We start from the raw sequence: 26,666 nt of genomic DNA on the forward strand, positions 1-26,666 counted from the left end.
GATAATCTCTATGCCATGCGTATCTAAGAAAATTAATGAAAATCTAGATTTGTTTTGAAAATGTCAACAAAATAGATACATTGTACATATACTTTTGAGATCTCTTACTCATAAATCTGCTGTCTCTTCTTTTCAATTTTTGTCCAAGGTCTAAATTGTGGACCCCTCACAAATTCATATGCTGAAGCTCTAACCCCCCCATGACTATTTGAGGATAGGTTCTATAGGAGATAATTAAGGTTAAATGAGTTAAAGATGGTGCCGTAATCCAATAGGACTGGGCCTTATAAGAGGTGGCTTTATAAGAAGAGAAAGAGAGAGAGAACTCTGCACAAATACCTAGGGAAGGCCATGTGAGGACACAGTGAGAAGGTGGCCATCTGCAGGTCAGGAAGAGAGCCCTCACCAAAAACCTAATTGGTTGGAACCTTGGACTATGTAGTCTCCAGAATTGTGAGAAAATAAATTTCTGCCGTTTTGAGTCACCCACCCTGTGGTATTTTGTGATGGCAGCCTGAACAGACAACGACAGTCTTACATTGGAAAACAAGAGCTTTATAAATATACACACAGTTTTGCTGGAGTCACACTCACCATCAGTAGTCTATCTCCTACTTGCAACCTTCCATCTTTTTGTGCAGCTCCTCCATCTATAATTTTAGTTACATAAATGCTGTTGTCTCCAGGAATGTGTTGGTTCCCCACACCTCCTGCGATACTGAAGCCTAAACCTATAAGAAAGGAACAGAAAATGGAAAGCCTTGTTTTGTTGTTGTGGTTGTTTTTAGAAAATGCAGTTAGCCACATTTTAACAGTTTTAAAAAATGAATCTTCAACTTATTGTAACAGCAATAAATAACACTAAAAATTGTATTTCAATCTAGTTTGTTATTTAAACATTTGAAGGGTTGTTGATTAATGAAAATGAGGCAGATTTTGAAGTCAACCCCATGTAAGTAGTTTTGTTCTATTTCCAAACTGTATGCCTAATCGCTTTCCTCAGCTATCCTGTTTATAGGGGTAACTGGTTAGAGCAGGGATCAGGTGAAGGATGTGGAGGAGTCCTAGGTGAGCCAGGAAAAAGACAAATTTAGTCCTGCTCATTGTTGGTCTATGGACTGATCTTCATTGCTGTTGTTACTCTAGCATAGAGAACAGAAGTACTACCAATCATTTGGGCAGAGACCTGGATACTCTTGATATTTCAAGATGAAAAGTAGAATTGTTCAAAAATTGCACAATTCTGAGGCAACAGCCATGATTAAGTTACACTGTTTAAATATATGTAATAATTTCAGAGAGAAGATAAGAAAAAGAAGCTAGATGCTTGCCTTTCATGTTTTCTTCTCTTGCCACCTTGTCATATTTTATATTTTCTAGCATTTATTGTTATTAACTGATCGATTATGAGGCTAGTCACACAAAAAAGTGAATTATTCTAGTATACAGTCTAAAAAATAAAAAAACTTCTTTAAAAATATACTATTAGAAAATAAAGAATAAAAAGAACATTAAAAAATTGATTAATAAATAAATTTATTTTTTGAGACAGTCTTGCTCTGTTGCCCAGGCTGGAGGGCAGTGGTATGATCTCGGCTCACTGCAACCTCTGCCTCCCAGCTTCAAGTGGTTCTCCTGCCTCAGCCTCCTTAGTAGCTGGCATTACAGGCATATGCCACTATGTCTGACTACTTTTTTAAATTTTTAGTAGAGACTAAAAATGTTGGCCAGGCTGGTCTTGAACCCCTGACCTCAGGTGATCCACCTACCTCGGCCTCCCAAAGTGCTGGGATTACAGGCATGAGCCACCATATCCGGCCAAAAACTTTAAAATGTATACTTAGACTATTATTTTTATAACATGGCAGAATATCAAATCATTTTAAACATGGTGACTGTCTCTTTTAAGAGATGATTTTCACTGTACTATGGCTTATACAATTTTAACTTATATTAAACTATGAAGCAATAACAAGAATAGAGGACAGTCACGACTACATAACAACGTTTTGATCAATGATAGATTACACATATGATGATGGGCCCAAAAGATTATAATGGAGCTGAGAAATGGCTATTGCCAAGTGACATCATAGTCATTGTAACATCATAGCATATTGATTACTCCCGTGATTGTGGTGATGTGGTGGAAAGGAACCTACTGCACTTCTAGTCATATATATAAAAGTATAGCATATACAATTGTAAAGAATAAATAATACTTGATAATGATAATAAATAACTATGTTCTTGGTTTATGTATTTACTCCATTATGCTTTTTATTGTTATATTTGAGTGTACTCCTCTCCTTATTAAAAAATATTAATTATAGAAAAGCCTCAAGCAGCTCTTTCAGGAGGTATCCTAGAAGAAGGCATTATTATTACAGGGGATGACAGATCCATGCTGTAACATTTTGCATGGTATTGCCCCTGAACATCTTCCAGTTGGACAAGACGTGAAGGTAGAAGACAATGATACTGATGATCCTGACCCTGGGTAGACCTAGGCTAATGTATGCATGTGTGTCTTCATTTTTAACAAAAAGTTTAATGTGTTAAAAAAAAATGAAAAGCTTATAGAATAAGAATAGAAAAAAGACAATACTTTGTATAGCTGTCCAATATGTTTGTTTTAAGCTAAGTGTTATTACAAAAGAGTCAAAAAGTTAAAAAATAAAAAGTTCATAAAGTAAAAACGTTATGGTAAGCTAAGGTTAATTATTATTGAAGCTTTTTAAAAATAAATTTAGTCTAGCCTAAGTGTACAGCGTTCTTCAAGTCTACAGTAGTGTACAACAATGTACTAGGACTTCACATTCACTCATTACTCATTCACTGATTTACCCAGAGCAATGTCCAGTCCTATAGGTTCCATTCATGGTAAATGCTCTGTACAGGTGTACCATTGTTTACATTTTATTTTTTACTGCACTTTTTCTATGTTTAGATATGTTAAGTTACATAAATAGTTATCATTGTTTTGCAATTGCCTACAGTACTCAGTACAGTAACATGGTACACAGGTTTGTATCCTAGGAACAACAGGCTATACTATAGAGCCTAGGCTTGTAGTAGTCTATTTGTTTCAGTTTGCATAAGTACGCTCTATTATGTTCCCATAACAATGATGATGTTGTCTAATGATGTATTTCTCAGAATGGATGCCTATTGTTAAAGGACACATGAATGTATTTTAAAAAATTATTATGAGATCATTTTGAAGGAATAATAGACTCTACAAAGGTATGAGAATTTTTTTTTTTTTTTTTTTTTTTTTTTTTTTTTTTTTTTTTTGAGATAGAGTCTTACTCTGTCACCCAGGCTGGAGTGCAGTGGCGCAATCTGGGCTCACTGCAAGCTCTGCCTCCAGGGTTCACGCCATTCTCCTGCCTCAGCCTCCCCAACAGCTGGGACAACAGGCGAACGCCACCACGCCTGGCTACTTTTTTTGTATTTTTGGTAGAGACAGGGTTTCACCGTGTTAGCCAGGATGGTCTCGATCTCCTAACCTCGTGATCCGCTAGCCTCCGCCTCCCGAAGTGCTGGGATTACAGGCGTCAGCCACTGCGCCCGGCCGGGTATAAGGATTTTTAAAATCCCTTTCAGAATATGTTTGAATGCTCATTCAGTACCATACTTGCAGCATACATTTTCATTGCATTTTATAATCATAAGATAATTAACATGCAAATTACTCAAGAAGATAGATATTGATCAAAGGCCTTTTGACTAATGACATAATTTCTATAGCTTACTTGGCTTAAGACTTTTTTTAAAAACCACACACCTAGTAAAATAATAAAGCTATCATTAAAATATTTGACATTTTATAAAACAATAATAAAAAATACTTAAAAATATTAACTCTACTTCACTATACTATTATTGAATAAATATTAGGTAAAGTTATATGCTCTTAAGATAGCAAAAATAGTTAATTGGAAAATGATGGCATAGTAAATTATAAAGCAACATCTCTGGAATTATATTTGAAATGCAAAGATTGTTAAATTAACCATAATAGTTGTTAAAAATAAATGGAAAATTGATTTAAATTGATAGGGCAATTAAAGCAAGTGTTATCTAATTTCCTTGTGATGTGGGTAATTATTTTTATTGATGCTTTGCCACCCCATGGAACCATGAATATATTTGTTTGCCTCAGATTTACAATCTGTTTATTAAGCAAATGATGACCAAAGAGTAAAATACCCCATATTGGCTTTTCCTATAAAATTTAAAATACATATCAGCTCATGTTTCCCAAAACTGTTACTTTATTATATATGAATATAGGGAAGTTTAAAAAAATATATTTACAAAAGTTTCTTAGTCACATTCTAAGATCAATCTACCACATTTATAAAAGTAGAGAGGTTATTCCAAACTCTGAAAAGAGAAGGTTAAAACAAATTCAGAGACTCCAATTTACATCCATGATGCTAGCAGTAAAGGCCACGGTCTCAGCTACAGAAGAGCTATAGAAATAAATTAGCACCATAAAGACTGTTAAGGCCAACAAAGACAGCAAGTATGTAGTTGACATTTGAAGTTGAAGACTGCACAAAGACAATGAAATCACTATGGATACTATAGATAGGTAGGTAGGTAGGTAGATAGATAGATAGATAGATAGATAGATAGATAGATAGATAGATAGATAGATAAAAATCGAGTAACATTTTTTCTTCAGATTAGGTTTATGTACTTCTTTTTAACTAGTGACTCTGTTCAAGGTGAAGCAAGGTATTTTTAGTAAATGTCCCTCTCAGAGCCACAGCATGTTTCTGAACGTACACAACTAGTAATTTTTCCAGTTTCCCTTACTTTGATGTAATATGCATGTGTTTAAAAACAATTAAAATTTATTTAACAGTTAACCATATTCTAAATATTCAAGATGACAAATAAATCTGTAGTTTATGTCTACATTGAGAATATATGTTTATTTACAGGTGGAAATATCCATCTGTGCTATAAGATTGTGTCTATCCTCATTCATTTATTCATTCACACATCTATTCTTTCAATAAACATCTCCTGAGTACATACTGTTCACTGTATTACCAGCTGCTATAGAGCATGGCCAAAGTAAATGTAAAGAATTTTTTTCCATTTTTAATTTTTAGTTGTTATGGATACGTAATATATGTAAATAAGGTACACATGATAATTTGATACAAGTATACAGTGTATAATGATCAAATCAGGATAATTGGGATATCCATCACCTTAAACATTTATTATTTCTTAGTGTTAGGAACATTTTAATTCTGCTCTTAGTTATTTTGAAATATATAATACATTATTATTAACTGTAGCCACCCTATTGCACTACTGAACACTAGAAAGATCTATTTCTTTTATCTAACTGTATGATTTTTATCCATTGACCAGAAACACTATAATCATAATGACCCAAAAGTGAGTTCATATGGGTGAGTGTAGTTGAAACATATCTGAGCAATGTTCTAAGCCCAGATAATGCAAGTAATTTTTGGAGAGCTATTCTATGAAGACAGATGTGGGCTAGGACCACTGAGCAATAAGACCAAACACAAATTACCTGGGTGTTTCTTGCATAGACTCTGTTAAAGCAGGGGCAGGCTGTCTACCTTATAAGACCTAGACAGGCTAAGGCATGCCATGACTAATGCCCCTGTCCCCCATTCCTGTTACTAATTTCACATCTCTTCCCTTCAGTAGCTAATTTTTTCCTCCTTCATTCCACTCAAAACATACTTGCATCATTGATATTTCTTTTATTATTTTTATTTTTTCCCTTTAACTTTTATTTTAAGTTCTGGGGTACGTGTGCAATATGGTCAGATTTGTCACATTGGTAGATGTGTGCCACGGTAGTTTGCTGCAGAGATCAACCCATCAATGTGATATTAAGCCCAGCATCCATTAGTTACTCTTCCTGCTGCTCTCCCTCCCCGCTTCCCTCCCCCTGACAAGCCCCAGTGTGTGTTATTTCCCCCATGTGTCCATGTGTTCTCATCATTCAGCTCCCACTTACAAGTGAGAACATGTGGTGTTTGGTTTTCTGTTCCTGTGTTAGTTTGCTGAGGATAATGGCTTCCAGCTCCATCCATGTCCCTATACAGGACATGATCTCATTCCTTTTTATGGCTACATAGTATTCCATGGTATATATGAACCACATTTTCTATATCCAGTCTATCATTGATTGGCATTTAGGTTGATTCCATGTCTTTGCTATTAGGAATAGTGTTGCAATGAAAATACATGTGTATTTATCTTTATAATAGAATGATTTATATTCCTTTGGATATACACCCAGTGATGGGATTGCTAGGTTGAATTTTTTTTCCTCTAGGTTTTGAGGAATTGCCACAATCTCTTCCACAATAGTTGAACAAATTTATACTCCCATCAACAGTGTAAAAACATTCCTTTTTCTCCACAACCTCACCAGTATCTGTTTTTTTTTTTTTTTTTTTGATTTTGACTTTTTAATAATAGCCATCTCACTGGTATCAGATGATATCTCATCGTGGTCTTGATTTGCATTTCTCTAATGATTAGTGATGTTGAGTCTTTTTTCATGTTTGTTGGCAGCATGGGTGTCTTCTTTTGAGAAGTGTGTTTATGTTCTTTGCGTGCTTTTTAATGGTGTTGTCTTTTTTTCTTGTAAATGTGTTTAAGCTCCTTGTAGACTCTAGATATTAGACCTTTGTCAGATGACTAGATTATAAAATGTTTCTTCCATACTGTAGGTTGTCTGGAACTCTGATGATAGTTTATTTTGCTGTGCAGAAACTCTTTAGTTTAATTAGATCCTGTTTGTCAATTTTTGCTTTCATTGCAATTACTTTTGGCTTTTTCGTTATCAACTCTTGCCTGTACCTATGTCCTGGTATTTCTTAGATTTTCTTCTAGGTTTATTATAGTTTTGGCTTTTATACTTAAGTCTTTAATTCATCTTGAGTTATTTTTTGTACAAGCTATAAAGAAGGGGTCCAGCTTCAATTTTCTGCATATGGCTAGCTATGGATGCCTTCAGCTTTGTTCTTTTTGCTTAGGATTGTCTTGGCTATTCAGGTTCTTTTTTGGTTCCATAAGAATTTTAGGCCGGGCGCGGTGGCTCAAGCCTGTAATCCCAGCACTTTGGGAGGCCGAGACCGGCGGATCACGAGGTCAGGAGATCGAGACCATCCTGGTTAACATGGTGAAACCCCGTCTCTACTAAAAAAAAAATACAAAATACTAGCAGGGCGAGGTGGCGGACACCTGTAGTCCCAGCTACTCGGGAGGCTGAGGCAGGAGAATGGCGTGAACCCGGGAGGCGGAGCTTGCAGTGAGCTGAGATCCGGCCACTGCACTCCAGCCTGGGCGACAGCGCGAGACTCCGTCTCAAAAAAAAAAAAAAAAAAAAAAAAAAAGAATTTTAAAACAGTTTATTCTAATTTTGTGAAGAATGTGAATGATAGTTTGATGGGAATAGCATTGAATCTATAAATTACTTTGGGCAGTATGGCCATTTTCATGATACTGATTCTTCCTATCCATAATGATGGAATGTTTTCCCATTTGTTTGTGTCATCTCTGATTTCCTTGAGCAATGGTTTGCAGTTCTCGAAGAGGTTCTTCACTTCTCTTGTTAGCTGTATTCCTACAGCCTTGATATTTCTAGAGTATTCAGGCATAGTCATAGACTGTCTACTTAGGGTCTTTGCTACAGCTGTTCTGCTACATGGAATACACTTCTTTCAGAGCTTTGTTCAAGTATCAATTTCTGTAGGAGCTGGAACCTAAGCTCCCTATTTAATGCTGTCCCCTGACTGTATATATTTTTCTCCTTACCCTGCTCTAGTTTTCATTTTCCCTTAGCATGTATTACCTTGTAATATACTATATAAATCATCTACATATTTTGTTTGTATGTTTTTTACATTCTGTCTCCCTGGTGAAAACGTAAGCTCTGTGATGACAGTTTTTTGGTCTATTTTGTACTATGCAAGTATAACAAAAGCAGGTACATACTTGCCTCTTAAATATGTATTAAGTGAAAGAATGAATGAACTAATGAATATAAGAGGACAAGGAAAGTCCCATGTCTCTCAGAAAGTCCCCCCTTAAAGATGAAATTAGTGGCTTTGAATGATCAAAGGGCAGAAACAGTGAGCCATGGTAGGTGCAGTCAGTAACTGTATAAGGCATCACATTGCCTCAGGTAAACTTTGATGAGTTCTCCATCCTCAACCTTTCAGGGTTTATGGTAAGCACTGAGCAGGCAATGGGACAACAGCAGAGGCAGCTTCACTGTCTGATTCTTTCTTCTTATAACTGTGCAAATTTGAGTTTCCATTTCTTTGTAATAAAGGAGTAAGTATATCTATATTCTATGGTGACTGGCAATAATAGACGCTTGATAAATAAAGCGCTCTCAATAAACTGTCAAGTTGTTGGGAAAATAAGACAATAACACTTTGGCATAATCTAACTGGTTTGGATGAGTTCTATATTTGCTACTAGCATTATGTGAGGGGAGCATGACTTACTTCTTAGAGGAGAAGGAGAATAAGTAACAGAAGTTTTAGCATTTGGACTGGGTCTTGATAGGTGAAGTTAGAACTGATAAAAGAAAATGCACATTTAAAACCAACATATCTTCGGATTCCAGGCTGGATAAATGACTAAAGAGTCAACCGTCCTGATTTATGTCACACAGGGCTAATAAAGTCCCACTTTACTGAGCTGAAAATTGAAGCGAAAATGCCTGGCAATCAAAACATGTACTTATGATACAGTAAGCCAGAGTAGTCCCTACTGAAATGAATACAATGAGTTCCTGACTCAAATCGGATGAAGATTTGTGTAAGGAAACTGAAAATGGCCAAAATACTGATTTTGGGGAAGTAATAGTTTTGTAACAACTAAAGAATTGGTTACCATTTTGAAAAGAAGTGTCCTTGATAAAGAAATAGCTCTGGACCATCACATGATGACAAAGTAGACCATTATAAAACAAAGTCAGTGAAAAGAGTTGGTAGTTCTCACCCCAAAACGCTGATTATAACACCACCTACTGTGGAATGTTGGGCTATTAAGAATAAGACTAAACATTACTGCATGTGGGTCATAAACAAAGCTGACACAGAAAAATGTAAGTAATCATTTCACAAAAGGAAGTAAAATCAGTGAATATTTCAGTACTCTAGTAAAAGAAAAAGGCATGCCAAATTTAAACACCTAATTGCTCAAGTAATTAAAAATGACCTGTTTGGCAATCACTTGATGAACATACAGAATTTCAGGATTACATCAATTACACAAAGCTGGGTTCATCTTTTCAATTCTCTTGCATATCTCCAAACAGTGATTCCTCATATCAAACATAAGAAATGCAGGCATAAGCACAGGAAAGTCTGAACCTGATTAAAGTCTTTAACTGAAAGTTTTTCCACACAAAATCTTTTTCCCACCCTGTAAAAAGAGAACACCATGAACGGATCACAGTTCACTCTTTTCCCTTGCTGCCCGCCTACGCTGAGGAGGAGGTGTCAGTGAGAGGTGGGGCCTGAAGCAGAAACTTGGCAGCAGAGATTGATACTGTGCTGAAGCTCAGAATAAAGACTCAAATGCTTTGAAAAGTCATATGATTACAATGTACCCGAATATTCTTTGTGGGTGTAGAGAACTAAGCCCCATGATGTCTTATAATCATTCAATGAGTTGGTTCAACTTTATTTCATGTGACTTTTTTAGGAGAGGGCTCTGGGGTGTCTCTAAACAATTCAAAATTATTAAGCATACTGGTCCTGTCAGAGTTTATTTAGGATCTGCTAGATAAGGTGTTTACTGCTTTACAGAAAGCACTAGTAGTTTTGTACACATTCTGTCTACATGGTTTTATTAAAGGAAACACAGAATGTATCTTGAACCCTGGCTGGCCCTGTCTGAGAAAACACCCACACTCACAGGCAACTTAACTTATGAATGTGCATACATTTCAGCTAAACAACAACAACAACAACAAACCATTCCCTGTAGGAACTGGTCTATACTGATAACACACTACTTGACATCTCTTCCTTTTTAGAAAGAAAACTTTGCTTTAACAAATACCAAAAAAAAAAAAAAAAAAAAAGTCATCTTTTATTTTAATTTGAGAGAGTAGTTAAATCACACTGGCCACTGCCAATATGGTTAATTAAAAGCCAAAACTTTATCTTCTTGCTCTTTGGATTCTCTCTGGATTCCAAAGACAAAATTTGAGGTTGAAAGAAGTGATTCTGTTTAAAATTTCTAAGGCACTGACAAAGAGCATCTTCAATCATGCTTGAAGAATTGCTCACAGATCACCCAATTAACTTAATATAGCCACAGCCCAAAACTTTTTCTCCTACTACGTATCTTGTAATACCCACTCATACCTTCAGCACATTGCTTTAATGCCTATTTTATTTGAAAAATTCACATTTCTATACCTATCCTTTCTGCTTTCCCTTTGCTCAAAGGAAGAAACATTATTTTTCTTTTGTAAACTGAAATCTTCCCCTCCAATTTAGGGCTTTACTTCTTCCTTTTTTCCCCCTCTCTTTCTCTAGAATATTCAGTTCCTCAGCCTCAATGCTTTTCTTCTTTTATGGATTTGGCCATTCCTCTGTCTTGTCCTGAAAAGATCTCTCCAACTTGCCACAGCCTCCTTACCATAATAACTGAAGATTTTAGACACTGATCTATAGTGCTACCTCTATTTCTATATTACAAACCATCCTTAATCCCATCCATCTGGCCCCATACACCACAATCTACTCACATGACATCTGTTATAGGTTGACTTATGTCCCCCAAAAAGATGCGCTGAAATTCTAACTCTTGGTACCTGTGAATGTAATTAACCTTATTTGGAAAGAGGTTCTTTGCAGATGTAACTTAAGAAGATGAAATTATACTGGATCAGGGTAGGATTAGGGTCCAATGATTGGTGCCCTTATAAGAAGAGGAAATTTGGACACAGAAACAAAAAATACACAGGGAGGAATTTATGTGGTAAGTGACACAGAGATTAGAATGATGAATCTATAAGCGAAGGGACACCGGACACCAAAGATTGTAAGCAACCACTAAAAGCTAGGGAAGAAGCATGGAACAAACTCTCCCATTTCTAAGTTGTACTCCAGTAGAACTAACTTTCTATGCCAGCCCTTCTTCCTCTATTTAACTCATTAAACACTTACTTATGTGTCAAGTAGCAGCCTAAATATTGTTATTGTATCAGTGAATTAGAGATCTATGTTTCTATCCTCATGCAGCTTATTTTCTACTACAGCGTAGGACAAGTATAAAAACCATGAAAATGCAGTGTGGTAAGTGCTTCAATGAGAGGAATAGTGGCTATGGGAGCATATAGGTGGGCAGCCTACCTTGGGCTAGAGGGTGTAGTGTCAGAGAAGGATAACTGCAGGTCATTATATGCAATCTGAGACCTGGAAGATAACAATGAACCAAAAAAATAACTGACTGGGGAGAGATCATCCCTGCAGAGGGAAACATATACTCGAAGACCCAGCATTGAGAGATAACACGGCTTAGTTGAGAAACTGAAAAATGTTTAGGTGAAAGTAATAAATAGTTTTAGGTGGAGTGCAGTCTCCATGAGGAAAAGAACCATGTCTGTAGTATCCATTGGTGTACATTCAGCCTATCCAAGTATCCAATAAGTAAATAAATGAGGATAAGAGATCACTCCCTCCACTGAATTAGAAGAGGAGGAAAGGACGGTGGAGATGAACGCTAAGATTGTAGGTTAATAACAGAACTCTAAAGAAGTCCTCATCTTCCGTTTACTCTGGTAACATGAAAGGATGATCATCAACCAAGAATGAGGGAAGTAGTGAGGTCAGAGGATAAAGAAAGTGTAGATGTTTTGGAATAGCTATTAGGGAAAATGGAAGATTTAATAGCTTGGAGAATTGCATAAAATGGCAATTGTTGATTGTCTAGTGAGGATTTGGAGACTGGATTAATAATGGCACTGTTTTAGGTTTTTTTCTCCAATAATTCACAGAACTCTGGATAAAAGCATGGAAAACAGGACTGAATCACTTTACAGATTAATCTATTATGTGCACTGATTTTTCCTTTTTAACAAAATTATATGATCCTAGAAAGCAGGGGGTTGCACAAAATAGACTATGCTAGCACAGTGCTGACATATAGTAACTGTTCAACAAATATTTGCAGAAAGAATTAATGATTGAATTGTTCAAAGACCAAATGGTCACATCTCATAGGTATACTTTCAAATGTCAAGCATCCCACATTAAGAAAGCTATGTATGCTTTAGTTGATTGCTTTAGCTCAAAGGGAAAAAAGTGCATGTTGAGAATTTTTAAATGTGCCAACTACCATATTGGGTGGTGAAAAATTAATGAAGAGTATGTCAGCCTCTTCCCTAAAGGAACACTAAAAATGACCAATGACAGACACAGTTATATTTCTTAATTCAAAGAACTATTATTGACCAAATTGTTTTCATCCTTAAAGATCAAATAGTCAAACAACAAGTTGACTGCTTTCGGGACTGTATGATAGAATGTGATTAGCTGCTGTCCTACTTGTTTATGGACTACTTCATTATACTTGAAATGGAATATCCCCCGAGCTTTCATCATTAAAATATAACCAAAGTTATAGGCACTGCTTCTAGCTATCAACCACATCTGTCTGTGCAGTTTTTCCAAGTTAACTCTTGCTGCCATGCAAACCAAGGTCATTAAAAACTGACCTCTGAATACTGTCTACACTGTCTTGGAAGTATACCGAGTCCAGCACACAAAGCCACAAAAGTTATATAGCTTACTTAAAAGATGTAAAAATCATCTCACATGTAGAAGTTTGATGAGGATGTCCCACTGGCAGGGGGTTGTTGCTGGAGAAAGCAAGCTGAAAGATCTGAAGGGTAACTGGGTGGATCTTGAAAAATTTCCATTCACAAAGGCTTGTATTCAGTAATATCTCTGAAAAGTTCTTCCTCCTAATCACCACTCCTTCAACTTAAAAGTACTCTCTCTCCACTGACCACATATAATGGTTTATCTGCCTTTATCTCACTTTTAATGATACATCATTTTCTACATAAAATTAGAATGTAGTTATTTATATGAAGCATTGATATTTAGAACATTTAACAGCTAATGAACACCAACCAACCACAATACGTAGCTGCCATAAATAACTGCTGTGATATGCACAAATTTGTTGTAGGAATGTCTCATTCCCCCACGTTGGATAGTTACCACTTTGAAGGTAGAGAGGGAAATAACCCTTTCATTTTGTATGCCCAGGGGTTTTATGAACAAAGTAGATACTCGAAAACTAATTTTTTATTTTTATTTTAAAAGACAGGGGTCTATACTATGTTGTCCAGGCTGGACTTAAACTTCTGAGGTAAAGGGATTCCCCCAACCTCAGCCTCCCAAGTAACTGGTACTATAGGTGTGCACCACTGTACCCAGCTTCAAAACTAGTTTTAAAATGAGTTATTGAGCTAAATAAAGATCACTGGATCTTTTTTCCATAAGCATACTTTATCAAACCATGCAAGAAAGGGATCAGGGGTAAAATAATGTAGTGAGCTACTTCATTCATTCATTAAAACAACACTCAATTCCAGGCTATCTTAGTTTTCTAGGGCTGCAACAACAAAGTACTAAAAAGTAAGTGTCGTAACTAACAGAAATTTACTGTCTCAAAGTTCTGCAGGCTAGAAGACCAAGATCAAGGCATTAGCAGGGTTGAGTCCTCCTGAAAGCTATAAGAGTAAGTTTATTCCATGCCCCTCTTCTGGATTCTGGTGATTTGCTGGCAATATTTGGCATCCCTTATCTTGCAGATGCATCATCCTGATCTCAGTCTTCATCTTCACATGAATTCTCCCTATGTGCATGTCTGTCTCTGTGTCCATTTTTTTTTTTTTTGTAAAGACACTTGCCATATTGCAACAGAGTCTACCCTTATGACCTTATCTTAACTTGACCATTAGCAAAGACCTTGTTTCCAAGTAAGGTCACATACATAGGAACTGTGGGTTAAGACATCAACATCTTTTTTAGGGACACAATTCAACTCATAACACTGGCACTGGGAAACATAAATACGAACAGAACACAGTTCCTGTTGTCAAGGAGTTCACAGACCAAGGTGGAAAGAATTATAAATAAACAGCATATTTTAGTACATTGGAAGAAAATGAAGAAAGACAGGTTGTATCATACAAAACTTCTGAACTTCCAGGAGATAATGACAGTCAAGAGCAAGTCTATATGTAGAAATAGAGGCTCATGGGGCTGCCATGTTAAAAAGTTTAGACCTTATATTAGTGGCAATGAGGAGGGAGACTGAAAAATTTTAACCATGAAAATGACTTGATCACATTTGGTCTCTTTCCATTTTCCTTATTAATGCTTGCTGTTGTTTTAAAAATACATCAAGCTATCCTAAGAAAAAAAGAACAAAACTGGAAGAATCACATTGCCTGACTTCAAATTATGCTACAGAGCTATAGTAACAAAAACAGCATGATACTGGCATAAAAACAGACACATAGAAAAAGGTAACATAATAGAGAATCCAGAAACAAATCTATACATCTAGAATCAACTCATTTTTGATAAAGGTGCCAGGAATATATACTGGGGCAAAAATAGTATCTTCAATAAATGGTGCTGGGAAAACTGGATATCCATATGCAGAAGAATGAAACTAGACCCCTAACTATTGCCATATACAAAAATCAAATCAAAATGGATTAAAGACTTAAATCTAAGACCTGAAAGCATGAAACTACTATAAGAAAACATTGGGGAAAATTTCCAGGGCATTGGGTTTGGGCAAAAATTTCTTGAACAATACCCCACAGACCCATACAACCAAAGCAGTTAATGGACAAATGGGATCACATCAAGTTAAAAGGCTTTTGATAGTAGAGGAAACAATCAACAAAATGAAGAAACAGCACAGAGAATGGGAGAAAATATTTGTAAACTCCCCATCTGACAAGGGATTAGTAACAAGAATATGTAGGGAACTCAAACAACTCTATAAGAAAAAACCCAATAATCTAATGAAAAGATGGGCAAAAGATCTGAATGGACATTTCTCAAAGGAAGACATACAGATGGCAAACAGATGTATGAGAGGTGCTCAACATCATTAATCATCAGAGAAAACATATTAAAGTTACAATGAAATATCATCTCACCCCAGGTAAAATGGCCTATATCCAAAAGAAAGGTAATGACAAATACTGGTTAGGATGTGGGAAAAAGGGAACCTTTGTACGCTGTTGGTGAGATGTAAGTTAGTACAACCACTATGGAGAACAGTTTGGACATTCCTCAGAAAACTAAAAATTGAGCCACTATATGATTCAGCAATCCCACTTTTGGCTACCAAAAGAAAGCAAATCAGTATACTGAAGTGATATCTGCACTCTCATGTTTATTGCAGCACTGTTTACAATAGCTAAGATTTTGAAGCAAACTAAGTGTCCATCAACATATGAATGGATACAGAAAATGTGGTACATATACACAATGGAGAACTATTCAGCCACAAAAAGAATGAGATCTAGTCATCTGCAACAATATGGGTGGAACTGGAGATCATTATGTTAAGTGAAATAAGCAAGACACAGGAAGACAAACATCTCATGTTCTCACTTAGTTGTAGGATCTAAAAATCAAATCAATTGAACTCATGGACATATAATAGAAAGTAAATGGTTTTACTTTCTATTATATGAAATAGATGGTTACTAGAGGCTGACAAGGGTAGTAGGGAGTTTGGCAGGCGAAGTAGGGATGGTTAGTATGTACAAATAAATAGAAAGAATGAATAAGACCTACTATTTTATAGCCCAACAGGGTGAATAAAGTCAATAATAACTTAATATTTAAAAACAACAAACAGAGTGTAATTGGATTGTTTGCAACTCAATGGATAAATGCTTGAGAAGATGGATACCCCACTCTCCATGATATGCTTACTTCACATTGCATGCCTGTATCAAAATATATCATGTACCCCGTAAATATATATAACTACTAGGTACCCACAAAAATTAGAAGTAAAAAAAAAATTTTTTAATAAAAATACTTAAAGAGGCAAAAAACTATTATCAAACGTACTGCCTTATTTCTGACTATATATTTAAAAGCCTTTCATGCTCAATTCAGGCATTCTATTACTACACATTTCAAGTGACCATCATGGGCACTTTTAAGTGCCTAACACATTTTTCTTTCTACAAACTTCACAAAAAGAGCTGTCAAAAAATCATTCTAAATCCAACAATGCACATCAACTCATGCCTTATTTCTACTTCTTTCTTCATGATGGAAAATATAGTCAGCCTTTAACTTGACCTGATAAGAACTGTAAAGAGTATGCCAAACAAGGATGGGTGCAGTGGCTCACACCTGTAATCCTAGCATTTTGGGAGGCTAAGGTAGGCGGATCACTTGGGTTCAGGAGACCAGCCTGGCCAACATGATGAAATACCATCACTACTAAAAATACAAAAAAAGTAGCTGGGCATGGTGGTGCACGCCTGTAGTCCCAGCTACTCAGGAGTCTGAGGGATGAGAATTGCTTGAACCCGGGAGGGAGAAATTGCAGTGAGCTGAGATGGTGCCACTGCATTCCAGCCTGGGTGACAGAGCAAGACGTCATCTCAAAAAAAAAAAAAAAAAAAAAAAAAAAAAAAAAGATATGCCACATAGTCCCTCATACAAACAGGAAGCCCAGATTGTTTATCAGGAAAGAAGGGGTGACAATTTTAGATACTGAGAATATTGAAGCACTTGCCAAAAGTTAGATTTAAGGCTTTGGGAGGCCATGGCGGGTGGATCACTTGAGGTCAGGAATTCAAGACCAGCCTGGCCAACATGATGAAACTGTCTCTACTAAAAATACAAAAAAAATTAGCCGAGTGCAGTGGTGTGCACCTCTAATCCCAGCTACTCAGAAGGCTAAGGCATGAAGATTCGCTTGAACCCAGGAGGCAGAGGTTGCAGTGAGCCGAGATCCCACCACTACTGCACTCCAGCCTGGGTGACAGAATGAGACTCCATCTCAAAAAAAAAAAAAAAAAAAAAAAAGAAAGAAAGAAAAAAGAGAGAGACTGGTACCTGAAAAATCTTCCCACGTGCTTGAGATTGGGTCTACCCACCCAGCCACTTACTCCTCAGCTGGCATTTACCTGCATGTACCACCTGTGGTCCTGTAGATTGGCTAGCCCATCCCATCACAGCCATTGCCAATGCCAGTGTACACCATTCAGGATTTAGAGGGTTGTCCTACCACTATCACTGCAATTGTCCATGTTATGCCAAGTTCCCTGGGGCCTAATAACCTGCCCACCTGCCTGGCTCACTGCTACCACTATTGGCATTGAATAGGTCAACTGGAGGCCCAAGAATTGGCCCACCTAGACCCCCTATCATTAATGTAACCATACACTACACTGGGGCTCAAGAACAGACATGCTCTGCTCACTGCTGCCACCACTGGGGCCCAAAGACTGGCCTGCTTGGCATCCCGGTTTCCAGTAGAACTTCACCATATCCTCCATTTATAACTGCACCATATGCCACCAAGAAAATCACAGATGCAAATAATGCTGTTTATAGCCAAAAGAAAAATCATACAAAGACTACACTATTGCACACACCAAGAATCAAAGCCAAAGTGCCCTACATCACCGACACCATAGATACATCTTCAGGAAAAAAGTATCCCCTACAAAAGCAAATTCAAAAAATGGGAAGAAATGACTTATACCAGATCACACAGATATCAATGTAGTGACACTGGAAACATTAAAAAGAAAACTCAATATGACAGTGTCAAAGAAACACAATAATTCTCTAGTAACAGATCCCAAGCAAAAAGAAATACAAGTAATCCAATAAAAGAATTCATATTATTAATTCTAAAGAATCTCAGTGATATAGAAGAGAATTATGAAAACCAATACAAAGAAGTCAGAAAAACAATTCAGGATAGGAATGACAAATTTATCAAAGAGATAGATATCATAAAACAGAACCAAACAGAAATTCTGAAACTGACAAATTCATTGAATATAATAGAGAATACATGTGAAAGCTTCAACAATAGATTAGATGAGGAAGAATCTTAGAACTTGAAGAAAGGTCTTTTGAAATAAACCAGTCAGACAAATGAAGAAAAAAGAACAAAAGAGAATGAACAAAGCCTTCATGACACATGGGACACCATAAAGGGACCAAATATTTGAATAATCAGGGTCTCACAAGATGGAGAAAGGATGAAAGAGTTAGAAAAACTATTTAACATAATGTTGCATGAAAACTTCGTAAGTCTAGCAAGAGAATTAGACATCCATATACAGGAGACTCTGAGGTATCCTTACAGATACAATCCACAAAAGGTCTTCTCCATGGCACATTACAGTCAAACTGTCTAAAGTCAAAGACAAAGATTCTAAAAGCATCAAAAGTGTCTAGTCACCTATAAGGGAATCTCCACTAGATTAAAATTGGTTTCTCAGTAGAAACCATACAGGGCAGAAGGAAATGTAATGATATATTAAAAGTTTCAAAAGAAAGACTGCCAGCCAATGATACTTTGTACAGAAAAATTATCCTTAATAAATTAAGAAAAAATAAAGTCTTTTACAAAGAAGCAAAAACAGGAAATTCAACACCACCAGATCAGCTCTATAAGAAATGCTCAAGGGAGTCCTAAACCTGGAAGGAAAAGGACACATCTGCCATTAAGAAAACAAACAAATGTATAAAACTCATTGGTAAAGTGTATATACAAATTAAAAAGAAAGAACTCAAATAGTATCATAACAGAAAGCTACCAAACCAAAATGGAAAACAATAAAAGAAAAATAAAGTAACAAAGAATATACAGAAGAACCGAAAAACAATTAACAATATGACAGGAACAAAACCTCACATATCAATATTAACCTTGAATGTAAACAGATTAAATTTGTTACTGAAAAGATATAGACTGGCCGAATGGTTACAAAAACGCGATCCAACTATATGCTGCCTATAAGAAACACACTTTACCTATAAAAACACATAAAGACACAAAGTAAAGGGATGAAAAAAGATACTCCATAATAACAGAAACCAAAAGTGAGTAAGAGTAGCTATCCTTATATTGGATAAAACAGACTTCAAGTTAAAAAAAAAAAAAGTAAAAAAGAGAAATAAGAAAATTATATGATAATAGGGAATCAATGCAGCAAAAGTATGTAACAGTTCTAAATATATGCACCTAGCACTGAAGCACCCAGATTCATAATACAAATATTACTAGTTCTGAAGAGAAAGATAGATTCCAATACAATAATAGTGGGGTACTTCAATATCCCAATCTTGGCATTAGACAGATCATCTACACAGAAAATTAACAAACATTAAAGTAGACTTTATATAAAATTGACCTAACATACGTTTGCAGAATATTTTATCTAATGGCTGCAGAATACATTGTTCTTATCAGCACATGAAATGTTATCCAGGATAGAAGATATGTTAGGTCACAAAACAAGTCTCAACAACTTAAAAATCAAAATCCTATCAAGTATATTCTCAGACCATATGGAATAAAACTATAAATCAAAAACAAGAGCAACTTTGGAAACTATATAAGTACATGGATAAACAACATGTTCATGTTCTTAAACAATCATTGGGTCAACAAAGAAATTAAGATGAAAATCAAAAAAGTTCTTAAAACAATTGAAAATGAAAATACAACATACCAAAATCTGTAACATACAGCAAAAACAGTACTAAGAGGGAAGTTTATAGCAATAAACATCATAAACAATCTAACAATGCAACTCAAACAATTAGAAAAGCAAGAAAAACCCAACCCCAAACTAACAGAAAGAGAAAAATAATAAAGATAAGAGTAGAACTAAACAAAATAGTCCGAAAAAACAATATAAAGGATCAACAAAATGACACATTGATTCTTTAAAAAGAGAAAATTGATAAGCTACTACCTAAAATAACAACACTCAAATAAACAAAATCAGAAAAGAAAGAGGAGACATTACAATTGATACATGCATTAGTCTGTTTTCATACTGCTATAAATAACTGCCCACAACTGGGTAATTTATAAAGGAAAGAGGTTTAATTGACTAACAGTTCAGCTTGGCTGGAGAGGTCTCAGGAAACTTACAATCATGGCAGAAAGTAAAGGGAAAACAACACAAGGCAGCAGGAAGGCGAAGTGCCAACCAAAGGGGGAAGAGCCCCTTTTAAAACTGTCAGATCTCGTGAGAACTCAATCATTATCATGAGAACAGCATGGGGGAAACCATGCCCATGATTCAACTATCTCTACCTGGTCTCTCCCTTGACACGTGGGAATTATGGGATTACAATTCAAAATGAGATTATTTGGATATTATGTGGAAATTATGTGGGTATTATGTGGATTACAATTCAAAATGAGATTTGGGTGATGACACAAAGCCTAACTATATCATTATGCCCCTGGACCCTCCCAAATCTCATGTCCCTTTCATATTTCAAAATTAATCTTGTCTTCCCAACAGTCCCCCAAAGACTTAATTCATTCCAGCATTAACCCAAAAGTCCAAGTCCAAAGTTTTATCTGAGACAAGGCAAGTTCTTTCCACTTATGAGCCTGTAAAATCAATATCAAGTTAGTTACTTCCTTGATACAGTGGGGGTACATGCATTGGGTAAATGCTCCCATTCCAACTGGGAGAAATTGGCTAAATCAAAGGGGCTACAGGTCCCAGGCAAGTCCAAAATCCACTAGAGCAGTCAAATCTTAATGCTCCAAAATAGCTCCTTTGACTCCATGTCTTATATCCAGATCACACTGATGCAAGAGGTGGATTCCCATGGTCTTTGGCAGCTCTGCCCCTGTGGCTTTGCAGACTATAGCCCCCACTCCTGGCTGCTTTCATAGGCTGGTGTTGAGTGTCTGCAGCTTTTCCAGGTGTATCATGCAAGCTGTTAGTGGATCTACCATTCTAGGTCTAGAGGATGGGGGCCCTCTTCTCACAGCTCAGCTAGGCAGTGCCCCAGTGGGGACTCTGTGTGGGGGTACCCACCCCACATTTCCCTTCCGTACTGCCCTAGCAGAGGTTCTCCATGATGGCTCCTCCCCCACAGCAAACTTCTGCCTGGACATCCAGGCATATTCATACATCCTCTGAAACTGAAGTGGAGGTTCCCAAACCTCAATTCTTGACATCTGTGTACCCTCAGACCCAACACCACATGTAAGCTGCCAAGGCTTGGGGCTTGCATCCTCTGCAGCAATGGTCTGAGCTGTACGTTGGCCCCTTTAACCCATGGCTGGAATGTAGGGCACCAAGTCCAGAGACTTCACAAAGCAGCAAGGCCCTGGTCCTTGTCCACAAAACCATTTTTTTTTCTCCTAGGCCTCCAGGTCTGTGATGGGAGGGGCTGCCGTGAGGATGTCCAACATGCCTTCGAGACATTTTTCCAATTGTCTTGGTGATTAACATTTGGCTCCTTGTTAATTATGCAAATTTATTCAGCTGGCCTGAATTTCTTTTCAGAAAATTGGTTTCTCTTTTCTACTGCATTGTCAGGTTGCAAAGCTTTCAAACTTTTATGCTCTGTTTCCCTTTTAAACTTAAGTTCCAATTCTGAACTATGTCTTTGTGAATTCATAAAACTGAATGCTTTTAAGAGCACCCAAGTCAGAACTTGAACACTTTGCTGCTTAGAAATTTCTTTCATCAGATACCCTAAATCATCTCTCTTAAGTTTAAACTTCCACGGATTTCTAGGGCAGGGCAAAATGCCTCCAGTCTCTTTGCTAAAGCATAGCAAGAGTCACCTTTATTCCAATTCCCAACAAGTTCCTCATCTCCATCGGAGACCACCTCAGCCTGTACTTCATTGTCCATATCATTATCAGCATTTTGGTCAAAGCCATTCACCAACTCCCTAGGAAGTTCTAAACTTTCTCACATCTTCCTGTCTTCTTCTGAGTCCTCCAAACTCTTCCAACCTCTGCCTGTTACTCACTTCCAAAGCTGCTTCTACATTTTTGGGTATCTTTATAGCAGCACCCCACTCCTGGTACCATTTACTTGTATTAGTCCATTTTCATACTGCTATAAAGAACTGTTTGGGACTGGGTAATTTAAAAAGGAAAGAGGTTTAATTGTCTCACAATTCAGCATGGCTGGGGAGGCCTCAACAAACTTACAATTATGGCAGAAGGTGAACTGGAAGCAAGGCAGCTTCTTCACAATGTGGCAGGAAGAAGTGCCAAGGGAAGGGGAAGAGCCTCTTATAAAACCATCAGATTTCATGAGGACTTACTGTCACAAGAATAGTATGGGGAAAACCACCCCCATGATTCAGTTATCTCCACATACATGGTCTCTCCCTTGACACATGGGGATTATGGGGATTATGTGGATTATAATTCAATATGAGATTTGGGTGAGGACACAAAGCCTTACTATATTAATTCCTCAGAAATACAAGATTATCAGAGACTATTAGGGACAACTGTGTGATAAATAATTGGAAAAAGTAGAGGAAATGGATAAATTCCTGGAAACCTACAAGCTACCAAGGTTTAGTCAGGAAGATATAGAAAACCTGAACAGATCAATATTAAGTAGTAAGGCTGAAATAGTAATAAAAGCCTCCCAATAAAATAAAGTGCAGGATCAGATGGATTCACTGTTGAATTCCACCACACATATAAAGAAGTAATATCAATTCTCCTCAAACTACTCCAAAAAAATTGAACTGAAAGAAATTCTCCCAGGGTAATTCTATGACCAGTATTACCCTGATACCAAAACCTGAGGACACAACAAAATAAGAAAACTATACATAAATTCCCTGATGAACACATCTTCAAAAAATCCTCAACAAAATACTAGCAAACTGAATTCAACAGCACATCAAAAAGATAATATACCGTTACAAAATGGGATTTATACCAAGGGATGCAAGAATGGTTTTACATATGCAAATCAACAAACATAATACATCACATCAACAGAAGGAAGCACAAGAATCATATGATCATCTCATCAGATGCAGAAAAAGTATTTGAAAAATTGAACATCACTTCATAATAAAAATTTTCAACAAGCTAGGCATAGAAAAAATATACTTCAAAATAATAAAGGCCGTATATGACTAACACACAGCTAACATCATACTGAATGGAGAAAAGTTGAAAGTTTCTCTCTAATAATTGGAACAAGATAAGAATGCCCAAAAAATACTCCACCAGAAAACTCTTAGAGCTAATAAATTCAGTAAAGTTAGAGGATACAAAATCAATATAAAAAAAGCAGTAGCATTTCTGTACACCAATAATGAAATAGTCAAAAAAAAATTAAGAAAGCAATTTCATTTACAATGGTTACAGAAACCAAATACCTAGGAACAGATTTAACCAAGGAAGTGAAAGATCTCTACAAGGAAAACTACAAAACACTGATGAAATAAATTAAAGAGGACATAAACAAATCGAAAGACATTTCATGCTCATGAGTTGAAAGAATTAACATCATTAAAATGAGATAACTTCCCAAAGCAATCTACAGATTCAATACAATCCTTATAAAAACACCAAAGTCAGTTTTTTCACAGAAATGAAAAAAAGAATTCTAAAATTTGTATAGAATAAAAAAAAGCCAGAATACCTGAAGCAATCCTGAGAAAAAAACAAACAAAAATCCCCCAACCAAAAAACCCCCAAAACCAAAAACAACAAAACAAAACACAAAAACAAGCAAACAAAAAACAAAGCTGGAGGCATCACACAACCTGACTTAGAAACACATTATAAGGCATGGTATTGGTATAAAAATAGACACTTAGACCAATGGAACAGAATAGAGAAGTCAGAAATACATCCACGTATTTATAGCCAACTGACATTTGACAAAATTGCTAAGAACATGTACTGGGGAAAGGACATCCTTTTCAATAAGTGATCCTAGGAATATTGGATATCCACATGCAAAAGAATGAAACTGGAACCCTATCTGATCATATACAAAAATCAACTCAAGATGGATTAAAGCCTTAAATGGAAGGCCTGAAACTGTAAAACTCACAGAAGAAAACAAAGGGAAAACACCTCATGACACTAATCTAGGCAAAGATTTTATGGCTAAGACCTTAAGACCATGGACAACTAAAACAAGAATAGACAAATCAGACTATATTAAACTTCTGCACAGTAGAGAAGACAATTATCAGAGGGAAGAAACAACAAATTGAATGGGAGAAAACGGTTGCAAACTATTAATCTGACAAACAACTAATATCCAGAACATACAAAGAACTCAAACAACTCAACAACAAAAATAATCCCATTAAAAATGGGCAAAAGACATTGATAGACATTTCTCAAAAGATGACCTTGAAACAAAAAAAATGCTCAATATCATTAATCATTAGAGAAATGCAAATCAAAACCACAATGAGATATCATCTTATTCCAGGCAGAATGTTTATTATTATTACTTTTTTTTTTTTTTTTTTGAGACGGAGTCTCGCTCTGTCGCCCAGGTTGGAGTGCAGTGGCCGGATCTCAGCTCACTGCAAGCTCCGCCTCCCGGGTTCGGGCCATTCTCCTGTCTCAGCCTCCTGAGTAGCTGGGACTACAGGTGCCCGCCACCTCGCCCGGCTAGTTTTTTGTATTTTTTAGTAGAGACGGGGTTTCACCGTGTTAGCCAGGATGGTCTCAATCTCCTGACCTAGTGATCCGCCCGTCTCGGCCTCCCAAAGTGCTGGGATTACAGGCTTGAGCCACCGCGCCCGGCCGTTTATTATTAAAAAGACAAAAAATAACAGATGGTGACAAGGACATGGAGAAAAAGGGAGCTCATACACTGTCAGTGGGAATGTGAAATACTGCAGTCATTTGCCACTATGGACAACAGTATGGTGATTTCTCACAAAACTACAAACAGAACTACCATACTATCCAGCAATCTCATTACCAGGTATTTATCCAAGGGAAAATACATGAGTATATCAAAGAGACACTAGTACTCACATGTTTATTGCAGCCCTATTCACAATAGCAAAGACATGAAATCAATCTAAGTGTCCATCAATGAATGAACGGATAAAGAAAATGTGTTATCTATACACGACAGAATATTATTTGGCTGTAGAAAAAAATAAGATGTCATTTGTAGTAACATCGATAGAACTAGTGGTCATTATATAAAGTGAAATAAGCAGGTACAGAATGACAGTTATTGCATGTTCTCACTTACATGTGGGAGCTAAAAAAGTTGGCAGATACTAGAAGCTGGAAAAGGTTGGTGGGGAGAAGAGACGTAAGTTAATTAGTGCAAATACACTTAGATAAAAGTGTATTTTGTATCTGCTGCTATTCAACAGCAGAGTGACTATAGTTAAAAACAATGTATTGTACATTTCAAAGTAGCTAGGAGAGAGGACTTCAATTGTTCCCAACACATAGAAATGATAAATACTTAAAGTGATGGATGCCTCAAATACCCTGCTTTGATCATTACATATTCTACGCATGTAACAAAATATCACATGTACCCCATAAATATGTAAAACACTATATATCAATAAAAATACAACAAATTATATTCTGTGTCATTGGGAATATGTTCTCTTTTATATAATAAAGCATCATTTATTCCTTTTCAAATTTGCCTTTTTTCTTTACTATATTCAGTAATCACTCATTAAAACTCACTCTATGAGAATTTTTTCCCTCAATTTTCTCTCTGCTCATGATTTAGTTTGAGCTTTTCCTTGCTCCCCCAACACTGACTGTTTGTCATATCTTCTTCACAAAACAAAATTTTGAAAAATAAAATATAACACAACAGAGATCTGCAATCTGCTAAGAAACTAAAAGACTAACATTAAATTTAAAATTTTATAAACATTTTAATTCACCAAAATTGTCAAATGGGCATTATTAGTAGAAGCTAACTTTACCACCTCACTTGATCACCCTTATAGGGCTCTTTGTAAAAGAGATAATTGGAAAATCTGGACTCAGTTTGGATCCTAGGAAAGAGTGGAAGTTATGTAATTGAAACAATTATACAAACATTCCTTTTTGCAAGGATATCTTGCTCACTATGAAACAACAAAGGGTTTACTCATTATGGTTCAGATTTATGAAGTAGCTAAACAGTATTTCCAGGATTTATTGTTTGGTTTCAGACATGCCAAAGAAGGTGTCTGAAACCACTGGATAACAGACGCTCCCTTGTTATATTGTGTGACAAGTGTTAATATTTTCAATTTTACAGCAATTGAGTTAAGGTATCTTTACTTTGCCATAAAATCTGTTTAATTGCAACTAAATATCTTTTATATCAAATCCATTAATCTTTACATCAATCTATCTTGCATATCCAATAGTACAAAGCTTATAGCATGTACCTTTTGGCTTTATTTAATCTTATACTTTGGCCCAACTTAGTTAAATTTACACATATAAATTCATAATTGAACATCTTTAATGACTGCTTAAAAGACATACAATATTTTGCATGCTAAAATAATAAATGAACTATTGGAAAAAGTCACTTTTAATGGATCTGTTTTCTAATATGTAAA

The 26,666-nt window shown here is 36.2% G+C and overlaps 1 protein-coding gene across 25 annotated transcripts in view; it reads right to left on the reverse strand.

Moving 5' to 3' along the window:
* DLG2 (discs large MAGUK scaffold protein 2) overlaps positions 1-26,666 on the reverse strand; it is a 2,230,265-nt gene that overhangs the window by 528,771 nt on the left and 1,674,828 nt on the right. For all 25 annotated transcript variants that reach the window (XM_050755793.1, XM_050755797.1, XM_050755794.1 and 22 more), the window contains one exon: positions 595-731. In XM_050755793.1, coding sequence (XP_050611750.1) covers positions 595-731 — 137 coding nt within the window. The remainder of the gene's footprint in view (positions 1-594; positions 732-26,666) is intronic.

Source organism: Macaca thibetana, chromosome 14 (genome assembly GCF_024542745.1).
Source record: "Macaca thibetana thibetana isolate TM-01 chromosome 14, ASM2454274v1, whole genome shotgun sequence".
NCBI classification, from domain to species: Eukaryota; Metazoa; Chordata; class Mammalia; order Primates; family Cercopithecidae; genus Macaca; species Macaca thibetana.